Source organism: Centruroides sculpturatus, unplaced genomic scaffold, assembly GCF_000671375.1.
Source record: "Centruroides sculpturatus isolate CEXI.00-Female unplaced genomic scaffold, Cexi_2.0 scaffold294, whole genome shotgun sequence".
NCBI lineage: Eukaryota > Metazoa > Arthropoda > Arachnida > Scorpiones > Buthidae > Centruroides > Centruroides sculpturatus.
The window spans coordinates 108,006-124,818 of record NW_019384468.1 but is presented as its reverse complement, the minus strand read 5'-3'; the positions used below and the strand labels follow the sequence as shown (position 1 = coordinate 124,818).

The 16,813-nt window shown below is 30.2% G+C and overlaps 3 protein-coding genes across 3 annotated transcripts; all 3 read left to right on the top strand.

Annotated features, from left to right (window-relative positions):
- On the top strand, positions 1 to 1,437 carry LOC111621095 (lysozyme-like). The gene is made up of 5 exons (XM_023363155.1): positions 1 to 178; positions 435 to 526; positions 658 to 721; positions 802 to 877; positions 955 to 1,437. The coding sequence occupies exons 1-5, from the start codon at positions 49 to 51 to the stop codon at positions 1,034 to 1,036; spliced, it is 444 nt and encodes a 147-aa protein (XP_023218923.1). The 5' UTR covers positions 1 to 48; the 3' UTR covers positions 1,037 to 1,437.
- A 729-nt stretch (positions 1,438 to 2,166) lies between these two features.
- On the top strand, positions 2,167 to 5,188 carry LOC111621096 (lysozyme-like). The gene is made up of 5 exons (XM_023363157.1): positions 2,167 to 2,608; positions 2,703 to 2,794; positions 4,530 to 4,593; positions 4,670 to 4,745; positions 4,816 to 5,188. The coding sequence occupies exons 1-5, from the start codon at positions 2,482 to 2,484 to the stop codon at positions 4,880 to 4,882; spliced, it is 426 nt and encodes a 141-aa protein (XP_023218925.1). The 5' UTR covers positions 2,167 to 2,481; the 3' UTR covers positions 4,883 to 5,188.
- A 4,009-nt stretch (positions 5,189 to 9,197) lies between these two features.
- On the top strand, positions 9,198 to 12,755 carry LOC111621094 (lysozyme-like). The gene is made up of 5 exons (XM_023363154.1): positions 9,198 to 9,355; positions 9,694 to 9,785; positions 11,292 to 11,355; positions 11,436 to 11,511; positions 11,586 to 12,755. Exons 1-5 carry the CDS (start codon positions 9,229 to 9,231, stop codon positions 11,650 to 11,652), a joined length of 426 nt encoding a protein of 141 aa, XP_023218922.1. The 5' UTR covers positions 9,198 to 9,228; the 3' UTR covers positions 11,653 to 12,755.
- Positions 12,756 to 16,813: the final 4,058 nt, after the last annotated feature.

The following is a 16,813-nucleotide window of genomic DNA, read 5'->3' as shown; positions in this document are numbered from 1 at the left end:
TAAAACTTATATTCTTATATTTTAAATTATAATAGTGTTTAGAATAAAATGAAGTCATTTCTTTACGTATTTACGCTTTGCTATTTTTGTTGTTGTCAAGCCAAGATCTATGAAAGATGCCAATTAGCTCGGGAATTGATGTACAGATTTGGTTTTAATCGAAGTGTACTTGGGCATTGTAAGTTTGTATTTTAATATTTAAACTTAGTTCTAAGCAATTTTTTTTTCAGATTTTTGAAGCTTGTATACAGTAATCCTTAAATAGGGCCACTTTCCCGTAGAAAGTCCTCTTCGGTTACCTTCAGGACCAAGATCGCCTTATCTCCCATTAATTCAATTCATAATTTCATTAATACATAAAATTTAAATAATATTTTTTCAGTTTTAATGTATGTTAATTGATATAGCCTATTTATACATTATTATTGTAATAGGGATGTGTATTATAAAGCATGGAAGTGGATATAATACATCATCTGTAATTGGGCCATATCCCGATGGAAGTTATGATCACGGACTGTTTTCGGTAAATCAAAACAATAATATAATTATTTTCACATAAAATTTATAAATTATCTATGATATGAATAAAATATAACTAGAATTTTGAAGTAATAAAAAGTGTTTAAAACCGCTCGCTTATTTATTTCCTTGCAGATAAACGATCGGTGTTGGTGTTCACCACCAGACGATAGTGTTTTATGTCAAGTTAGATGTGAAGGTAACCTTTAAATAGACTACGAGGAGATATATATAGTGTGCATATGATACATATAGGCTATACATATTTAATCTTTTCAGATCTTCGTACAGATGATATCACGAAAGCGGTAAAATGTGCGAGATTCATGTTTTCATTTCGATCTTTTAATATGTGGTAAGTTACATAAAATAACAATTGATATATTGATTTAAATGTAATCAACTAAATGCACCTTTAAATATATTTAAAAGGGAAACTTGGTTAAACAACTGTCGAAACAAAGATGTTGATGTTTATATTCGAGATTGCAACTTGAGACGACCACGCAACTGATTTTAATAACATACAAATCAAAATAAACGTTATATTCTTTTACATTTTTCTTTATAAATTTCGTTACGAATCAATTAAAAAATTAACTCCAAAATGTCTTGTGTTGTTTATTTTATTAATACAGTAAAATAATCTTGATTAGCTTCGTAAACAGCCAACATTACGGGATCGATCAGAGACAGATGAGATATCACCTAATATTTCTGTACGAGTAAAAATGATTTTTACATTTTTGGACTCGAGGGACCTTGATACGTCGAGAAATGCAAAAAAAATTCGGGAGTAATTTCTGTATGTATGAATGTTAGTGTGTTTGTGTGTGTATAGGGGAGACGATTTCTGTTTACCAACCTTTGAAGCTTAATAACTCCTGTGCTTTTTATCGAAAACTTCTGAAATTCTGTAGGGAGGCTTGTGTATTAGGGACATTGATGCTATTAAATTTTGGTGGTTAAAGATGGAGGGGGAGGGGAGATAATGGGAGTCATGAGTATCTCCATTAGGTTCGGACTTAATGACGATTTTACTCGTTCATAGCGTTTACAAATTTTTTTTTTATAAAACTAATACCTGTCCTTAAAATTAAAGTTTTTTTTTGCCATTTAATAATAGTTAAAATATAAAAATTTTTAAAAATAAAATATAACAGATAGCGCCAGCAGAATTTTAAATCTTGCCGGAAAAGATGAGCAACTCATTGCTGGTTTTTGTTACATTCACTCAGAATCCGACAAATTTTTCTTACTTATTGTCATTGGCCTGATCCCCCAAATATACAGGGTGGCTTATAGATAGGAGGACAGTAAGCAATTAGTTATAGGTAGAGCGTTAAGATAATACATTTTTATTAGTGATTGCATGGCGTAATTTTATATGTAATTTCATATATACTACTAAAATTACATATTTCATATCTGACATCATTGATGGTGGCCTTCACTTTTGCTCGTTTGACATAAAAAGAGAAATTTATTTCAAATGATTGCACAATAAAACCTGTTAGAAAATTTTTTATTTATTAAAATTATTATCGAATTAAGTAATATTTTCAAATATGTTTATTCTTAATTTCCTCCCTATAGGCACTAAGAGAATTTTTTTAAAACTTATTCAGGATTCTAATTACACCTTACAATTTATTACATATTCCAAAGGTTGTTGCTTCTTCACATATTATATTTAAAAAAAAAAAGTAAAATTTGAAGCATTTGATTATTATTATTGAGGGTAAAACACATTCTACTAATAAAAAATTGTATAAAGTTAAATTTTAAGAATTTATTTTTCAGAATTTCCAAGCCAAGTAGTCTTGACTATCACATCATGTCCTGCAAGTTTGTGTCACTTGTATTTATGTGATAGATTTATTTATTGTCTGCTTTACATATTAAGTTTAAATAAATGGTATATAAATACAATAGAAAACAAGTACAGAATCAGTTAAGATGAAGTTTCTACTGGTTTTCGTTGCACTTTTGCAGACGTATTGTCAAGCAAAGATCTACGACAGATGCGAATTAGCTCGAGAATTGTTACATAGATTCCATTTTAGTCGGAAGACAATTGGACATTGTAAGTTCATATAATTTTAAATATAAATAGCTAAATAATTAATGTATAATCAAGCTTTTAATCTAATTAATTAAATGTTTGTTTTTAATTATAGGGATCTGTTTAGTAGAACACGAAAGTTCTTACAATACAGCAGGAAAAGGAGGACCAAACTGGGATGGTAGCTATGATCACGGACTCTTTCAGGTATTTCTATATTCATGAGCTTATTGGTATATTTCGGTTAAGAGGAGGCCGAATTGTCCAAAATTTTACACAAATAAAATTAAATAAATAAACTTGAAGATTTTTTCTGTACGTGTGTATGTTAGTGTGTGTGGGTAGGGGACAGGATTTTGTTCACCCTGTTTGAAGCTTTAATAACTCCTGTATCTTTTGTCAAAATTTTCTGAAATTTTGCAGGGAGATTTGTGTATTAGGAGAATTGATGCTATTAAATTTTGGTGGTTAAAAGTCGAGGGGTGGGGAAATAGAAGAGGTCGTGTGTCATATCTCGAGTAGAGTAGAACTTAATGAAGATTTTATTCGCTAACCGTTTTACTTTTCCAGTATGATTTTTTGTTTCTGCTTTGCCCGAATTTTACCTTTGTTTTTCCTGAATCTGAGGGTAGTTGCCTATTTCTCCTTATTTGTATGACTGTATCTATATTACAAAATAATATAGTAAGACCTACAAAAAACAATACGCACTACAAACTATTGGGTTGTTCGGAAAGTAAGTTCGTTTTTTTCCGTGGAAAATACGCAATATTCTTATGATAAATAAATATTTTATTGAATTATATGTTGACCATTTTGGTCAAATACCTGTTGTCATAGTTTCTGGTAGTAGCACGATTTCACATTCATAAAAGTTTTGATCGTTGCTTACAAAAAACCGATCCAAGTGATTTTTGACATTGTCATTTCAAGTAAATGTCTTACAGTTAAAAAAAATTGTACCGACCGGAACAAGTAATAATCTGAGTGTGCTCGACCTGGCGAATACGGTTGGTGTGATAGCACGTCCCATCTAAGTTATAACAGTTTTTGACGAGTTAGCAAACTTGTGTGAAATTTGACATTATTGTGGTAAAACACTATAGCTGTTTTTTTTTTATCAATTCTGGCTGGTTTTTTCTGTTTGATGATATTACGCAATTTGTTTAGTCGAATGCAGTACACTTTCGAATCAATTGTTAAATTGTCTGATAAAAGCTCCAAAAAAAATTTCTTTAATATCCCACCAAATAGAGCATTTCTCTTTAAGAACTCGTGGAATTCATATATCGAGCTTTGAAACGAAACCAATTTGTTTCAAGTACTCATAAACAGTTCAATTTGACAAATTTAATCTCTTAGTGATTTCACGTGTTGTTATTCCGCAGTTTGCTTCAATCGGTACTTTTATTTTGTTTTCATTGGCTTCAATTGGCCATCCATAACGTGGTGCATCTTCAATACTGAAATTGCGAGAACGAAATTTTGTAAACCAGTTTTGGCACTGTCGTTCTGTCAACACATCTCCACCATACATGTCACACGATTTTTTTCTTGCTTGAACGGCATTTTTATTTTTTTGGTAATAAAAAAGCAAAATATGCCGAAGATGCTGCTTTCGATCTTCCATATTTGATGGGACACAAAAAATAAACAATTGCACGAAATCAAACAAATTTTTTTACAAATAAGCCATAAAATGCTAGCTGTCAAAATATATAATGATAATACGGTTTAAAACGAAAATGGCGGGAAAAATACCACTAATCCGTCTAGTGGTAAAAAAACGAACTTACTTTCCGAACAACCCAATATATTAAGTTAGTTATATGTTTAGTTGTTTAATTCACAATGTTACTAAATTATAAAAATACGAATTATTAATATTTAATTGATAATATTTTCTTAAAATAAGAAATTGTTTTGTTTTATTTTGATGTAGATAAACGATCGTTATTGGTGCTCACCTTCTCATCACGTTAATGCATGTAATGTTAGATGCTCAGGTGAATGAATTCTAGTTGGGTTCAACAAATTAACCTAAACCATAGCATTTAATGTGTGTTAATTTATAAATTTTAGATCTTCGAACTGATGATATATCGACAGCAGTGAAATGTGCGAAGAAAATTTTTGAAGTACATAATTTCTATGCCTGGTAAGCTAGATTTTTATAATAAAAATGCCATTTAATATTAGGCGCTCATTCTTTTCTTTATATTTTGAAGGGTTGCTTGGAAGAATCGATGCCAAAATACAGACGTTTCTCGGTACGTCCGTGACTGTCATTTGTAGAACGAATAAAGGAATATAAATTCTAATTTTATACTTCAGGCATTTTAATAAAAAATAAATTTCCTGTCTCCTTGTCACCATTCCTTACATTGCCAATGTTTTTGGGTTGATGATAATATACTAGTAATGTTATCTCCATATAAGAATTTAATGATAAGTGTTACTTCTGCACCTGGTTGTAAAAATTATACTTTAAGGCATAAAAATAAATTTGATTATGCTTCTTGCTTTTATATGAACACTAAGAAACTACATCTCTGTCCGTGTTCATTTATGAAAATTTTATTAATTTTAATTCGTAGGAAATTGAAGTGCAATATGTAAAGTCATAAGTTATAAAAATATACAATTGTATATTATAAAATATGTTTAAAATATTTCAATTTCTTAATTTTATATATCTTTAATAAATCGTCCAAATTGATTTTAATTTGATATTTTAGACCATTTTAATAATGGGAAATGTCCAAAATTGTTGCAATCTGGTGAGTCTATTGTTATAAAAAAACAAGTAAAATTTTCATCAGCGCTCAATAAAATAAAACGGGAATCTCAAAAATGAATGAATGGAAGAGGACCATGCAAGATCTTCTGTTGGAAATCAACAGTTACATTACCATACACGAAGGAAGCTTTTCTAAATGGGACACTAAGAATGGTGAAGAGCTAGATATGGATGATTACGTTCAGGAGTTATTCGGTTTGGTTCAAGTTTTGTTAACCCAATTGACAATGAACAATAGCACAGATGCAGAAGAAAAGAATGAAAAGAAAGATTTTCTAAAGAACTTAACAGAATACGAGCTCGAATTCCAGAAATTAAATAGTTTAGTTCAGGAATTCAAAAAAAATTTTGAGAAACGAGCAATAATGCTCAAGAATTCTGCTGATAACATGGCCGAGGTGAGAGAAATTAACGAGAAATTCTTATCGAGTGCTGTACAGAAATATCAAAACATGAAAGAAGAAAGAGAAAAAATGAAACTGAAGCTGATAGATGTAGAAAAAGCTCATAAATCGATCGTTCACGAATTATCGAACATAGCAGATGTAATTGAAGAATTGAGTGGAACCATATCGAATCTTCAGGAGTTAGGAGAAACTCGCTTAATTTTCAATGAAGAAAAGGGTGATGCAACTTCCATCCCAGAAGAAAAGATAGGATCGGATTTCGAGAGTTCATCAGAAGACAATACATTTTTCGAATCGAAAGAAGTAATGAATAAAAACTCCGATCATCAGGAAGAAATAGCAATTATAGACGTTTAAGTAATTTTTTCTCGTTTTTAAAAAATCAAAATCCGTCACAAAATATTTAACTATTTGACAAAATTAAATTGTAAAAATAACTAAAATTTCATAAAATATTTTAAAAATTAAACCATAAATTGTTTCAGTTAATCATTTTTACTTTGTAATATTTTGAACCGAAACTGTACATAAACTAATTTCAAATATTATTATAATAAAGGATTTTGATAAACTAGTAAGTAAAACAGAATTTAAAATTGTTTTTTTTTTCAATTGGATTAGACTGGATTGATGGAATAAGGGTTCTGGGCGATCTGTCTGGAAGGCTTGCCTTCCGGGAGGGACTTTCAATGTAAAAATGGTCCCTATTTAGTTATTAGACAAAGAAATCTTGGAAAAATTCTCATAGGTAGCCCGTTGGTTAGGTATTCAGTAAATTTATCCACTCGAGTACTGGAAGACACGTTTGCTAATTGAAATTGAGTTTACACATTGCACACAACGTTTGCCCGGCCGATTGTCTCCAAATGTTTCGTTACATATCAAACACGCCACATCATTTTCATTAGCAAGTTTCATGGTATGCTAGTTTACTTGGTTGGCTTATAGGTTTAAACCATTGAACACTGCTAGTTGGCCGGGGTTTATGTAGTCCCTATTTTAGGGGGTTTGGACCCTATTTAGTTACAAGGTATTCCTTAGGACGAATTTATAAATCTAAAGTGAGGTTAAATAGAGGTCCGTTAAATCGAGGGCTACAGTATGAAGATATTGTAACAAAGAAAAGTTAACAATTTATTGTAATTTTAAATAGAAATCAAAATTATTAACTAAAATAAAATTATATTAAAATATATTAGAATTATTGAAATGAATCAGTAAGTCATATACAGTGAAAGCAAAGTATAAATTTTGTTTTTAAATGCTGTCTCTCTTATTTTACTAATAAAATTAATATAGGCCTACGTTGAAACAGGGAGGTTTTATTTCTTTATAAATTCAGGTGCAGAGAATTATAACACCTACAGCTATATTTTTATTCTCTAATAAACTCTATAAAGTGACTAAGAGCTATGAAAAAATCGTAATTCTACGCCTCTTCTATTTAAGTGAATCGTTAAATTGGTGAAAAATTATTAACCAAAGATAAAAACAAACACCAAATGTTACTTAACGTTGCTAAAAAGGTTGCATATATTCAGACATTTTAATTTATCCTTATAAAATGAGAAAAAAGCTTTTAAGCACTTATCTTACATACATTATGACTATTAATTAAGTTATAAATCATTTTAAATATTTATTTTATTACAAATAAATGAAGTATTATTTTTTATACATCGTTTAGCTGTTTGTTGTTTAAAGTTTAGTAAGTAGTATGCAATGCTTAAAATAATAAGAATTTCATGCGTGATAAACACTAGAAATGAATAAGTTTGTGTAAATAGTGTATACTTTAGGTCAAATTGACGTCATTATCACACTTTCTCATAAGAAAACTGTGTGAATAATATCAAATTGACGTAATAGTGTACATTATTCGAACAAAACAAATGCACCAGGATTTATTTCTGAATGAAAGAAAAATTTTATTGGCCAGATTTTTCGAGGTTGCTGTAGGGATTGGTGGTGATGATGGGCTTCCCTATAATATATATCACCTCAGTGCATTAATATATATATATATATAATGGTGGGGTAATGTCACCCTTAAAACGTCATTAAAATGCATTGTTTTCGGGACCAGGTATATCCTCAAAGTTTGTCTTTTATCTTAAATAAAAGAGTTTAAAAAAGAAAGTGGACAATTCAAATAGTGAAACATTCAATCTACAGTTTACTTGGTAAATTATTTGTGAATTCATAGAAATGACTTATAGACTTCGGTATAATCATTAAACTGATAACCTAGTTATAACTTACAATTAATTCTTTGTATTGACTTTGTGATGCAATTAAAATTCCAAAAATCGTTCTATTTTACCACAGTTTGTTTTTACAGTTTTAATTTTAAATTAAAAGAATTTAAAAAACCAACACAAAATTTTATATTTTTATTTTACTGTAGAGAACCCATCAGTAGCCGAGTGGATAAAACCACTAAACAACGGCGGGGTCGTGGGTTCGACTTCCGACCAACACGTTGGCCACGTGGAGTTTTCCGGCTTTTCCTCACGTGTCTAACTCTTAGACAGGGCCTAGTTTTTCGTAAAAGTCCTCTCGGAAGGCCCTTTCCTCTTTACAGATCGCCGGTATGTCGCCTTATCCAATCAATCCAATTTTAGTTTAGAAAAATTTAAAGTTAAATACATCGATGAAATGTTTAATTTTCTATAAACTTTAAAATGACCGCTTCTGAAAGTATTATTAGAAAAAATAAGAAAGCATCTTCTTGTTTCAAACAGATAATTTGACGTTATAAGATACTATTAACGAGGGGAAGACATTAAAACTGAAGGTCAAATCTCCGACCTTCATATTTAACTTATCCGATCTGATATGGGAAAATTGTTGGCGGTATACAACTGTCGAATATATCATTTATTTCGATTTAATGCTTCTCACTTCGTTACGGCCATAAATGAGATTATTACCGAAGGTCAAACTATATTGTGTTACTACCTGGTCAGTGTAGTCTTATAGATGTCGAATTACAGTAATATATATATTAGAAAGAAATTCCATCTTACATAAAAACTACAGCATTAAATTACTAAATATCGACGATATTCTAGAATAATATTGACAATTTAAACGTTATTTTTAAAAGTACTTCAAATTAAATTACCTTCAAATGTACACAAAAAACATTTTGTAATTTTAACGTTATCGTAATAAATAAACAAAAGAAAATATAAAATAAAACGTACAGCACGAGTAATTCCAAGTAAATTTCAAACTAAATAAAATGTAAATGTAAATAGATTATTATTCTAATTTTATCGTCATAATAAATATGTTTTAGATAGTATTATATTGTCATATCTCATCCAACCTGGAACAGATGTTGGCTTATTTTCACATTAAATTAGATAATATAACAGATAGTTTACTATATAAAGCCAGGTATTGTTAATGATAACGAATCAGAGACAATGAGGTTGTTAATTCTCGTCGTGTTATCACTTTTTTGTTGTGGGCAAGCTAAGATCTACGATAGATGCGAATTGGCTAAAGAATTGATTAACAGATTCGGTTTCGATCGTGGCACAATAGCACATTGTAAGTGTATTTCTATCAATTTATTATTATTAACATTTAATTAAATAATAAAGATTTAATAACATTTCGCGTTTATTTTATCCAGGAAAAGTGTCTAAATAAAAAATTTAATTTGAATTCGATTTTCGTGCATTTAGGCCTCAGTCTCAGGACAAAATTTCTATGAAAATTTGATAATTTAATGTTTGTATATTACGTTTAATAAAATTACATGATTTTTCGATAAAAATTCTTATTTGGGGGTCTAATAATTACTTCTTCCCGAGGCCCCGCAAGCCTCCAGCCGGTCCTGATGAAAAGAATTTAATATAAATTTATTATTATTTTTTTTTTTATAGGGATTTGTTTGGTAGAACACGAAAGTTCGTACAATACTGCAGCTAAAGGTGGACCAAATTCTGACGGAAGTTACGATCATGGACTCTTTCAAGTAAATTTGAATGCATAATTTAAGTGTTGTCTCTAAATTAAACTTAAGTTTAATGAATGATATAATATACAATTAATTACTATATATAATTATTACAATAGATTTATAAAATCACAATATATAATTAATTCGTCAAGGGACGTCACAAACAACGTGACAACACCTGATGAATTAATTTAAGCGCCGCCTGCCTATTTTTAATTTTGTTTTTAATAAATTTTCTTCACATTATTTTAAATAACGGTAATTTCACTTTGTTTTACCTACTAATATTCTTAATTAAATATTTAAAATATTATTTATAGTTATTTAATAATTTTAAAACAAGAGTTTTTATACGTAAGTTGGAACACACGTGTGAGCGATGCCAAAACGTCAGGGTTGGTCTGTCGGGGTGCTCAAAGTCTAATGTTTTAAATCCAAAACTGATAGAAATGATAAAGTATTTTATTTTATGTTAATAAAATCCGGAAAACTCCACGTTGTCAGGCGTTGGCGAAGTTCGAATCTACGGCCACTGGTGAACACCTAAATGTATTTTTAGGAACATTAAACAAATAAATGATTTAAAGTATGTTAAACTCAAATACTTTATGTGGATTTAAATTGAAATAATGCTAACTGCATTTATAAATATTTCGATAGTTCTATGTATTAGCGTAAAAATATTTTCATCAGAATCAAACAGTGGACTACATAACTTAAAGTCCATATGTACGTACTTTGACGGCCGGATGGCCGAGCGGTCAAGATGGCAGCCCACCGCCCTGGGGGACCCGGGATCAAAACCGGACGGGTCAAGGAATCCCAGAAATTTTTCGGGGGTTGGTCCATTCGGATATGTCGGACCCCGTCCTTCACCACCCGGCCGTCCCATTGTGGCCCCTGGCCGAACCCATAATGGGCCTGCTAAAATGGGCCTGCACCCTGTGGTCCCTGTTAGTGCCCACAGGGTGGAAAAAATATATAAAAATAGTCCGTATGTACTCTACGTATTCCATGTATTTGTTATTTAAGGGTTTTGTTTAATATCAATTGCTTTGTTTCCCGTTTTTGTTTGTATGTTTTAACTGTATAGGAATTAACTTAAAAATAAACATTTTTGTTATTTTATGTACAGTGGTGGAGTGAATAAACACAAAGAACATTGATAGATAGGGTCGTGGCTTCGCTTTTGATCGACAGGTTTGTCACGTGGAAGTTTGCGGTTTTTCCCTCACGTGTCTAAGTAGGGGTCAGTTTTCCATAAAAGTCTTTCCGAGAGGCACTTACCCTTGGCATATCGAATGATGCATTGCTTTATTCTATTAATCCAAACCAATTCTAGGATTCCAACTCTTGAGGAAAACAATAATGGCAAATTATTCAATAATAATAGAACGATTCATAAACCAAAAATATATATTTAATTGGTTCGTTAATTGTCTTCTATTAATATAATAACTATTTAATACATTGTAAATCTATCGTAGGGTATGTGACTTATTAGATTTTCTGTAACTTTAGATAAATGATCGTTACTGGTGTGCACCTCCGGATGATATTAACGAATGCGGAGTTCGATGTGAGGGTAAATATTTTAAATAAATTTAATCTTGTTTGCATTGAAATATCAAAAATTAATTTGTTATTCTGTTTCTTATATATCAGAACTTCGTAGCGATGATATTGCAGCATCCGTAAAATGCGCGAAAAAAATTTTCAGAATTCATAGTTTTGAAGCCTGGTAAGTTTTATTACTTGAAATAAAGTTTAATAATTAAAGTATTTTGTTCTTAATTTTCGATTTTTATTTTTAAGGAATGCTTGGAAAAATCGATGTCGAAATGCAAATACGTCCAAGTATATCGAAGGCTGCAATTTGTAGAAATGGACGATGAAATTTGTGTGAAAAACATTTTTATTATTTTGCTTTTGAAAATTTTTAAAATATGAAAGTCATGATTTTGTAAATTTATATTGATATAAATAATAATATCAATATGGCAATATTATTTTAATAGTAATTTAAGGTATAAAAACGAAGCAAAGTCTACTACTAGTAATGATAATCGGAAATAATTGAAATTAAATTATTGTATAATTTTTTCTAATCCAAATTTCATTACTTTTTAATTAAACTCTTTGCACCTATATGGAATTAGTATGAGATGTTTATGGTCCTCACCATATATGGTTTAATCCTTAATGATTCCTTTTCTTAGTTAGGGTTTGAGTATTACTCTAAGAAAAGCTTCAAGTAAATCTGAATATACGTGTTTGCTTTTTACAAGTTTAATGTATAAAACGAAAATGATTATACAGATATTATATTACACTGTATATTAGTAAGAAATTTTTCAATTTTTCTTTTTATCTCTCTGGGAACAAAACTTCTTTTATAACATACAACTGTGTTGTTTTTATTCTTTCATAATTGTTTATAAACTAAATAACTATACAAATTACTATCATTGATTTGGAATTTTTTGCAATTTATTTGAAGATTTTCAGTTAATTTTTGTCACTTCATGGTTTTTGAGTTACCGGTATGTGCTAATTTCAAGTAGACAATGACAATAAAAAAGAAAGAAATTATATTTATAAAGCTAAATATGACCATAAAAACTTGTAGTAGGACATGAAATAAGAACCGTAATATTAAATATTTTATATAAAACTTCGTTAAAATTTTTCGAAAACTGCCTTTTCTAATGAAACAAATAATTAGATTTAATTTGGTATTTAGGAATTTTATGACTCTTGAAAACATTATTAATTACATTTGAATCTAACCAGGATCCTTGTGATTTTACAAAATAATTTGAATTGCATTTTCATTTCTCATTTTGTTAACTATGATGATCAGTAAACTCAACTATCGTTATTAAATATTTCTTTACTGGATTAAGTTTGTCGTGGATATTATAGAAGTTGACAAAGACATGAAATATAGTCTGTCAACTTTTTCAACAGATATAAACAATACAAAGACGTCCCCTTTGAGCTTTTATCCCCCCATTTCCATCGTATTTTCGGCCATCTTTACGATAAGATGCCACAAGGTAGTGAGAGATTGATCGACATGAAAATTTCTTGACGTTCTTCACCAACACTCGAACCTCGAGTTTGGATCAAGTCTTGGATGGATCCAAACTCGGTTATTTTTTACATTAAAACCTAATAGTAAAATATATATATATTTTTTATTACATTAATAAATGTAAACTTAATAATGTGTGATATTATTAATTTTTGTCTCGTTTATTTCCTATAATAGTCATAAGCATTTTAAATACTTACATTACGTATATAAAATGTCATCACACTAAGTTTTAATATTTAGTGTGGTGGTAATTAGTGTTCTACCAAACGAGCTGAGCTACGGCTCAGATTTCAGCTGGAGTCCAGAATTGTATATCGGCTCACGGCTCAGCTTGAGATAAATTTCTTCACCTTATGCTTATGCGATCTATGGACCGCGACAGTATTTTATTTTAATTGCTGCTTTTGCTTCTTTTCTGCTCTAATGCAGTATCATCAGTATCAACTCTGGTCCGAATTCAAGCTCAGCTCGGCATTTCCAAATAGCAAAGCTGAGCTAAATTTTGCAAAACTCTAGATGTAACGATTAATGTAGTTAAATAAAACGATGAATATACTATTTCAGGAGTAGTCAACCTGGTCCCTACGGTAGGCATTCCAGCTTTCATGGTTGGCGGTAGGAATTCTTTCCAATACTGAAGCACTTTCCTTTTTTCAAATTTCTGAAAATATAATATTTGTATCGCCCGCGCATAAGTTTAGTTCACGTTACGTAAGTGAAACTAAATGGCGCTACCACCGCCTAGCATTAGATTGGCCATAGTCAGTAATTTATCTCTGGTCAGTACGTAGTTACATTTGTGAGAGTAAGCACGTGCCTACAGCTTCAAACAAAGCGAATATAAACCATTGATCCTTCGTGGTAATAATTTCTTTACGAAATGCGCCTTTCTGTTTCTACGTGACAATTTATTTTGCCCGAAAAACTGTCAGTAAAGAGTGAATTAAATAATTTTTTCCCTACTTAGTAACAAATGAGTCATTAATAACTAATGATCTGAAAAAAGTAAAATATGAAGGACAAGATGACTCAAAGATACGGAAACGACCCCAGGTCGTTTTCAGTTATCTGATGAGGTAAAAACAGCATCACAGGAAACCTGTAGTTGAAAATATGGCTTACAGTAAAGCTTCCACAAGCTGTACAAGCGCTGTATCGTCGACCAAGAGGATTAGTTTGAAGGTGATAGTGCGTTGAAAGCGTTGAAGGTGTTTTAAGCTGTTGAAAGCAAGGAACTATAAGCCGTCCTTGAACTTTTGGATCCCACCATGTAGATATACAATAGAAATGACGTGTTTACTTTTTATTCTGTATTTTTGCGGTATGATGAAAACATTTCCAGTTTTGCAGAATGTCGCCGCATGTGTGTATTGTTTCTGATACTGTGTTACTAAATTTAGTGAATGTAATAATTAATGTAACCATTTTTCATATTATAATATGTGAAATTTTCAATTCATTATTAAAACACTAATGAAGAATTTTTATATACGCATATTAAAATATATTTAATGTTGCAAAACATGGTTTTTAATACCATCGTTTTATAAGTTCGAAAAATCAATTAAGCTGAAATTTCAGGTATCCAGATATAAAAACACGTGTTTCAAATGAAAAAGCAATTTATAGTTTAATTGAATAATTTTAATGTCGTTCTGCCATATTCGAGACTACAATATTGGAATTTTTGAATTTTTTTACTCCAGATATTACGAAAATGAAATATTTCGTATAACAGGTCTATATATCATTGTAATTAGGATTTTTTTATTTCAGAATTTATCAGTAACAGCAGTAAGCTATTCTGCTGTTAAAATCGTATTGGCAGTGTACTTCCTTTTCTCTTCTGTCTAACACATGGTTTAACACATGGTTTAACACGTCTAGAATAAAGTTTCTAATTCGTTTTAAATGGGAAAATAAATCATTCTCAAGAAGGATGTTAAATCGCTCAATAGATTTCATTATCTTTTTCGTATATTTCAGAGCTTATACATAATAAGAAGTCGTTTCCTAGTTCTTATTATGTATGAGCTTTTATCTGTAAAATTCAGACACTTTAATTTAACAAGAGTTTAATTTTATTAAAAGCTGTTACCCGCGACTTCGCCCGCGGAGGTTTTGCAAGCAAACCCCATTTATATTCAGTATTTCAACAACCATAGTAATTGTTATATAACACCTACCGCTGAAAATGATGAGAATTACTCAAAATCAAACGAACTATTTTTAATTTGATCAATTTTCTGGAACGTTTACAATCCTTCTATAATCGAACCAATGTGCGTGCAATAACAAATTCGAATTTAAAACGGTTTGAACATTTGGTTAAAAAATCGAAATATATAAATACATTTATAACAATGTCTGAAATGTTATCAATTTAATACACCCAAGAACTCAATGAAGACTAAACGTAATTGAAAACAAAAATCGCATCTAAAATAGTACAGTAGAAGCCGTTCTTCCGGTTAAGCCTTAATGCTCTCCCTCTTCTCCCCGCTGGAGAATATCGAAAAATCCCTTTTTTTGTGTGCATTTTCATGACGTACCCAACTGTGTACCAAATTTTACCTCTTTAGGTTCAGCGGTTTGCTCTGGGCGATGATGAATCAGTGAGTCATTCAGTCAGTCAGGACAAGCAATTTTATATATATAGATTATTAGAAAAAAGGGGTAGATAAAATTAGATACTATACTTCGAGTCTTCGAGTATGTTGCTTTACTATAATGCAACATACTGTATAGACATTTGGCATTCTGTGCGAGGTGTTTACCCCTTCTGTCGCATTGTTTTTTCTTGCCGACACCTCACCAGACTTTGAAGGCTGTTCTGTATATACGCGATATATTCAATTGCACTATCTATTCCTGTTGTAATTATATCAATTGTATCCAATATTATCTGTATTTGTATTGCTGCTCTGATTGTGCTTTGCGGCATCAGGCTATGTACTTTGTACGTTTTAATAAAAAAATCTGAATATGTATAAATATAGACTCTACATAAAGCTTTTCACTCTGACAAGTTAGCAGGAAAGGTTTTCAGATAATATTTACCTGATTTAAGTAAGTAATTTTCATTAAAAAAGAGCAATTCTTTATATCTATTTTAACCAGTCGATTAACCTTTATTACTTTATTCTATTTTCTAGATTATAAAGTAGTGAATATATAAATGATTTAGAACTTCATATTTTTCAAGGGAATAAATTTTCTAGAGAATTTTCTATTTATGTTAGTAAGTGCGTATACATTATCCTCTTACAGAAATACTTCAAATAACTCAAGAAAAAGTTTTAATGCCAGCAGAACTACAGAGGTGTCGATGATAAGGCAGTTAAAATGTATTATATCTTATATTTATCTTATTATCTATATTGCTACATTATAAACAATATACGTAAAATGCCTACCGAGTGTCATAATTAATTCGCTATCAATTTAAAGTTCGGTTCCATTGGAAAGATTGTAAGCAAGTGTATGTCACGAACATGTGACATGTTATAGTCGGTTCTTCAACAAACGAATGAATATAACTTCACAAGCTTGTTACAATAATAGACAAATTTCTGAGATCGACTAAACATTAGTTATTTGATTCCCTTCATTGTTTTCACTGTTCATTACTAGATTTAACAATTTGATTTCTATCCTTATTTTGCTCTTTATGGTCTATCTCATGCTAGACCATAAAGCTAAATAAGAAACGAAATTCTTTGTTTAGTCAATTTACTTTCAGAGTTTTTGATATTGATTAGCAAAATGTTTTAAGACTTATGAGCAGAAGCAATACAATTAACGAAATACACAATTATCTTTATTTTATATTTCCTAGTTTAAACAAAGATTTAACTAATAAAATACAAAAGAGAAAACTGATTTTTGACATAATATATCATTTTTAGAATAATTTTTAAAGCAATTCTTCAATATTTAACGT

What these genes read in the sequence shown, in the direction of transcription:
- LOC111621095 (XM_023363155.1), top strand. Translation starts at nt 49, where the DNA reads ATGAAGTCATTTCTTTACGTATTTACGCTTTGCTATTTTTGTTGTTGT. An exon ending in TCGAAGTGTACTTGGGCATT is followed by an intron (nt 179 to 434) that starts GTAAGTTTGTAT and finishes TTATTGTAATAG; the next exon opens with GGATGTGTATTATAAAGCAT. An exon ending in ATGATCACGGACTGTTTTCG is followed by an intron (nt 527 to 657) that starts GTAAATCAAAAC and finishes ATTTCCTTGCAG; the next exon opens with ATAAACGATCGGTGTTGGTG.
- LOC111621096 (XM_023363157.1), top strand. Translation starts at nt 2,482, where the DNA reads ATGAAGTTTCTACTGGTTTTCGTTGCACTTTTGCAGACGTATTGTCAA. An exon ending in ATGTAATGTTAGATGCTCAG is followed by an intron (nt 4,594 to 4,669) that starts GTGAATGAATTC and finishes TATAAATTTTAG; the next exon opens with ATCTTCGAACTGATGATATA. An exon ending in GTACATAATTTCTATGCCTG is followed by an intron (nt 4,746 to 4,815) that starts GTAAGCTAGATT and finishes TATATTTTGAAG; the next exon opens with GGTTGCTTGGAAGAATCGAT.
- LOC111621094 (XM_023363154.1), top strand. Translation starts at nt 9,229, where the DNA reads ATGAGGTTGTTAATTCTCGTCGTGTTATCACTTTTTTGTTGTGGGCAA. An exon ending in ATGCGGAGTTCGATGTGAGG is followed by an intron (nt 11,356 to 11,435) that starts GTAAATATTTTA and finishes CTTATATATCAG; the next exon opens with AACTTCGTAGCGATGATATT. An exon ending in ATTCATAGTTTTGAAGCCTG is followed by an intron (nt 11,512 to 11,585) that starts GTAAGTTTTATT and finishes TTTATTTTTAAG; the next exon opens with GAATGCTTGGAAAAATCGAT.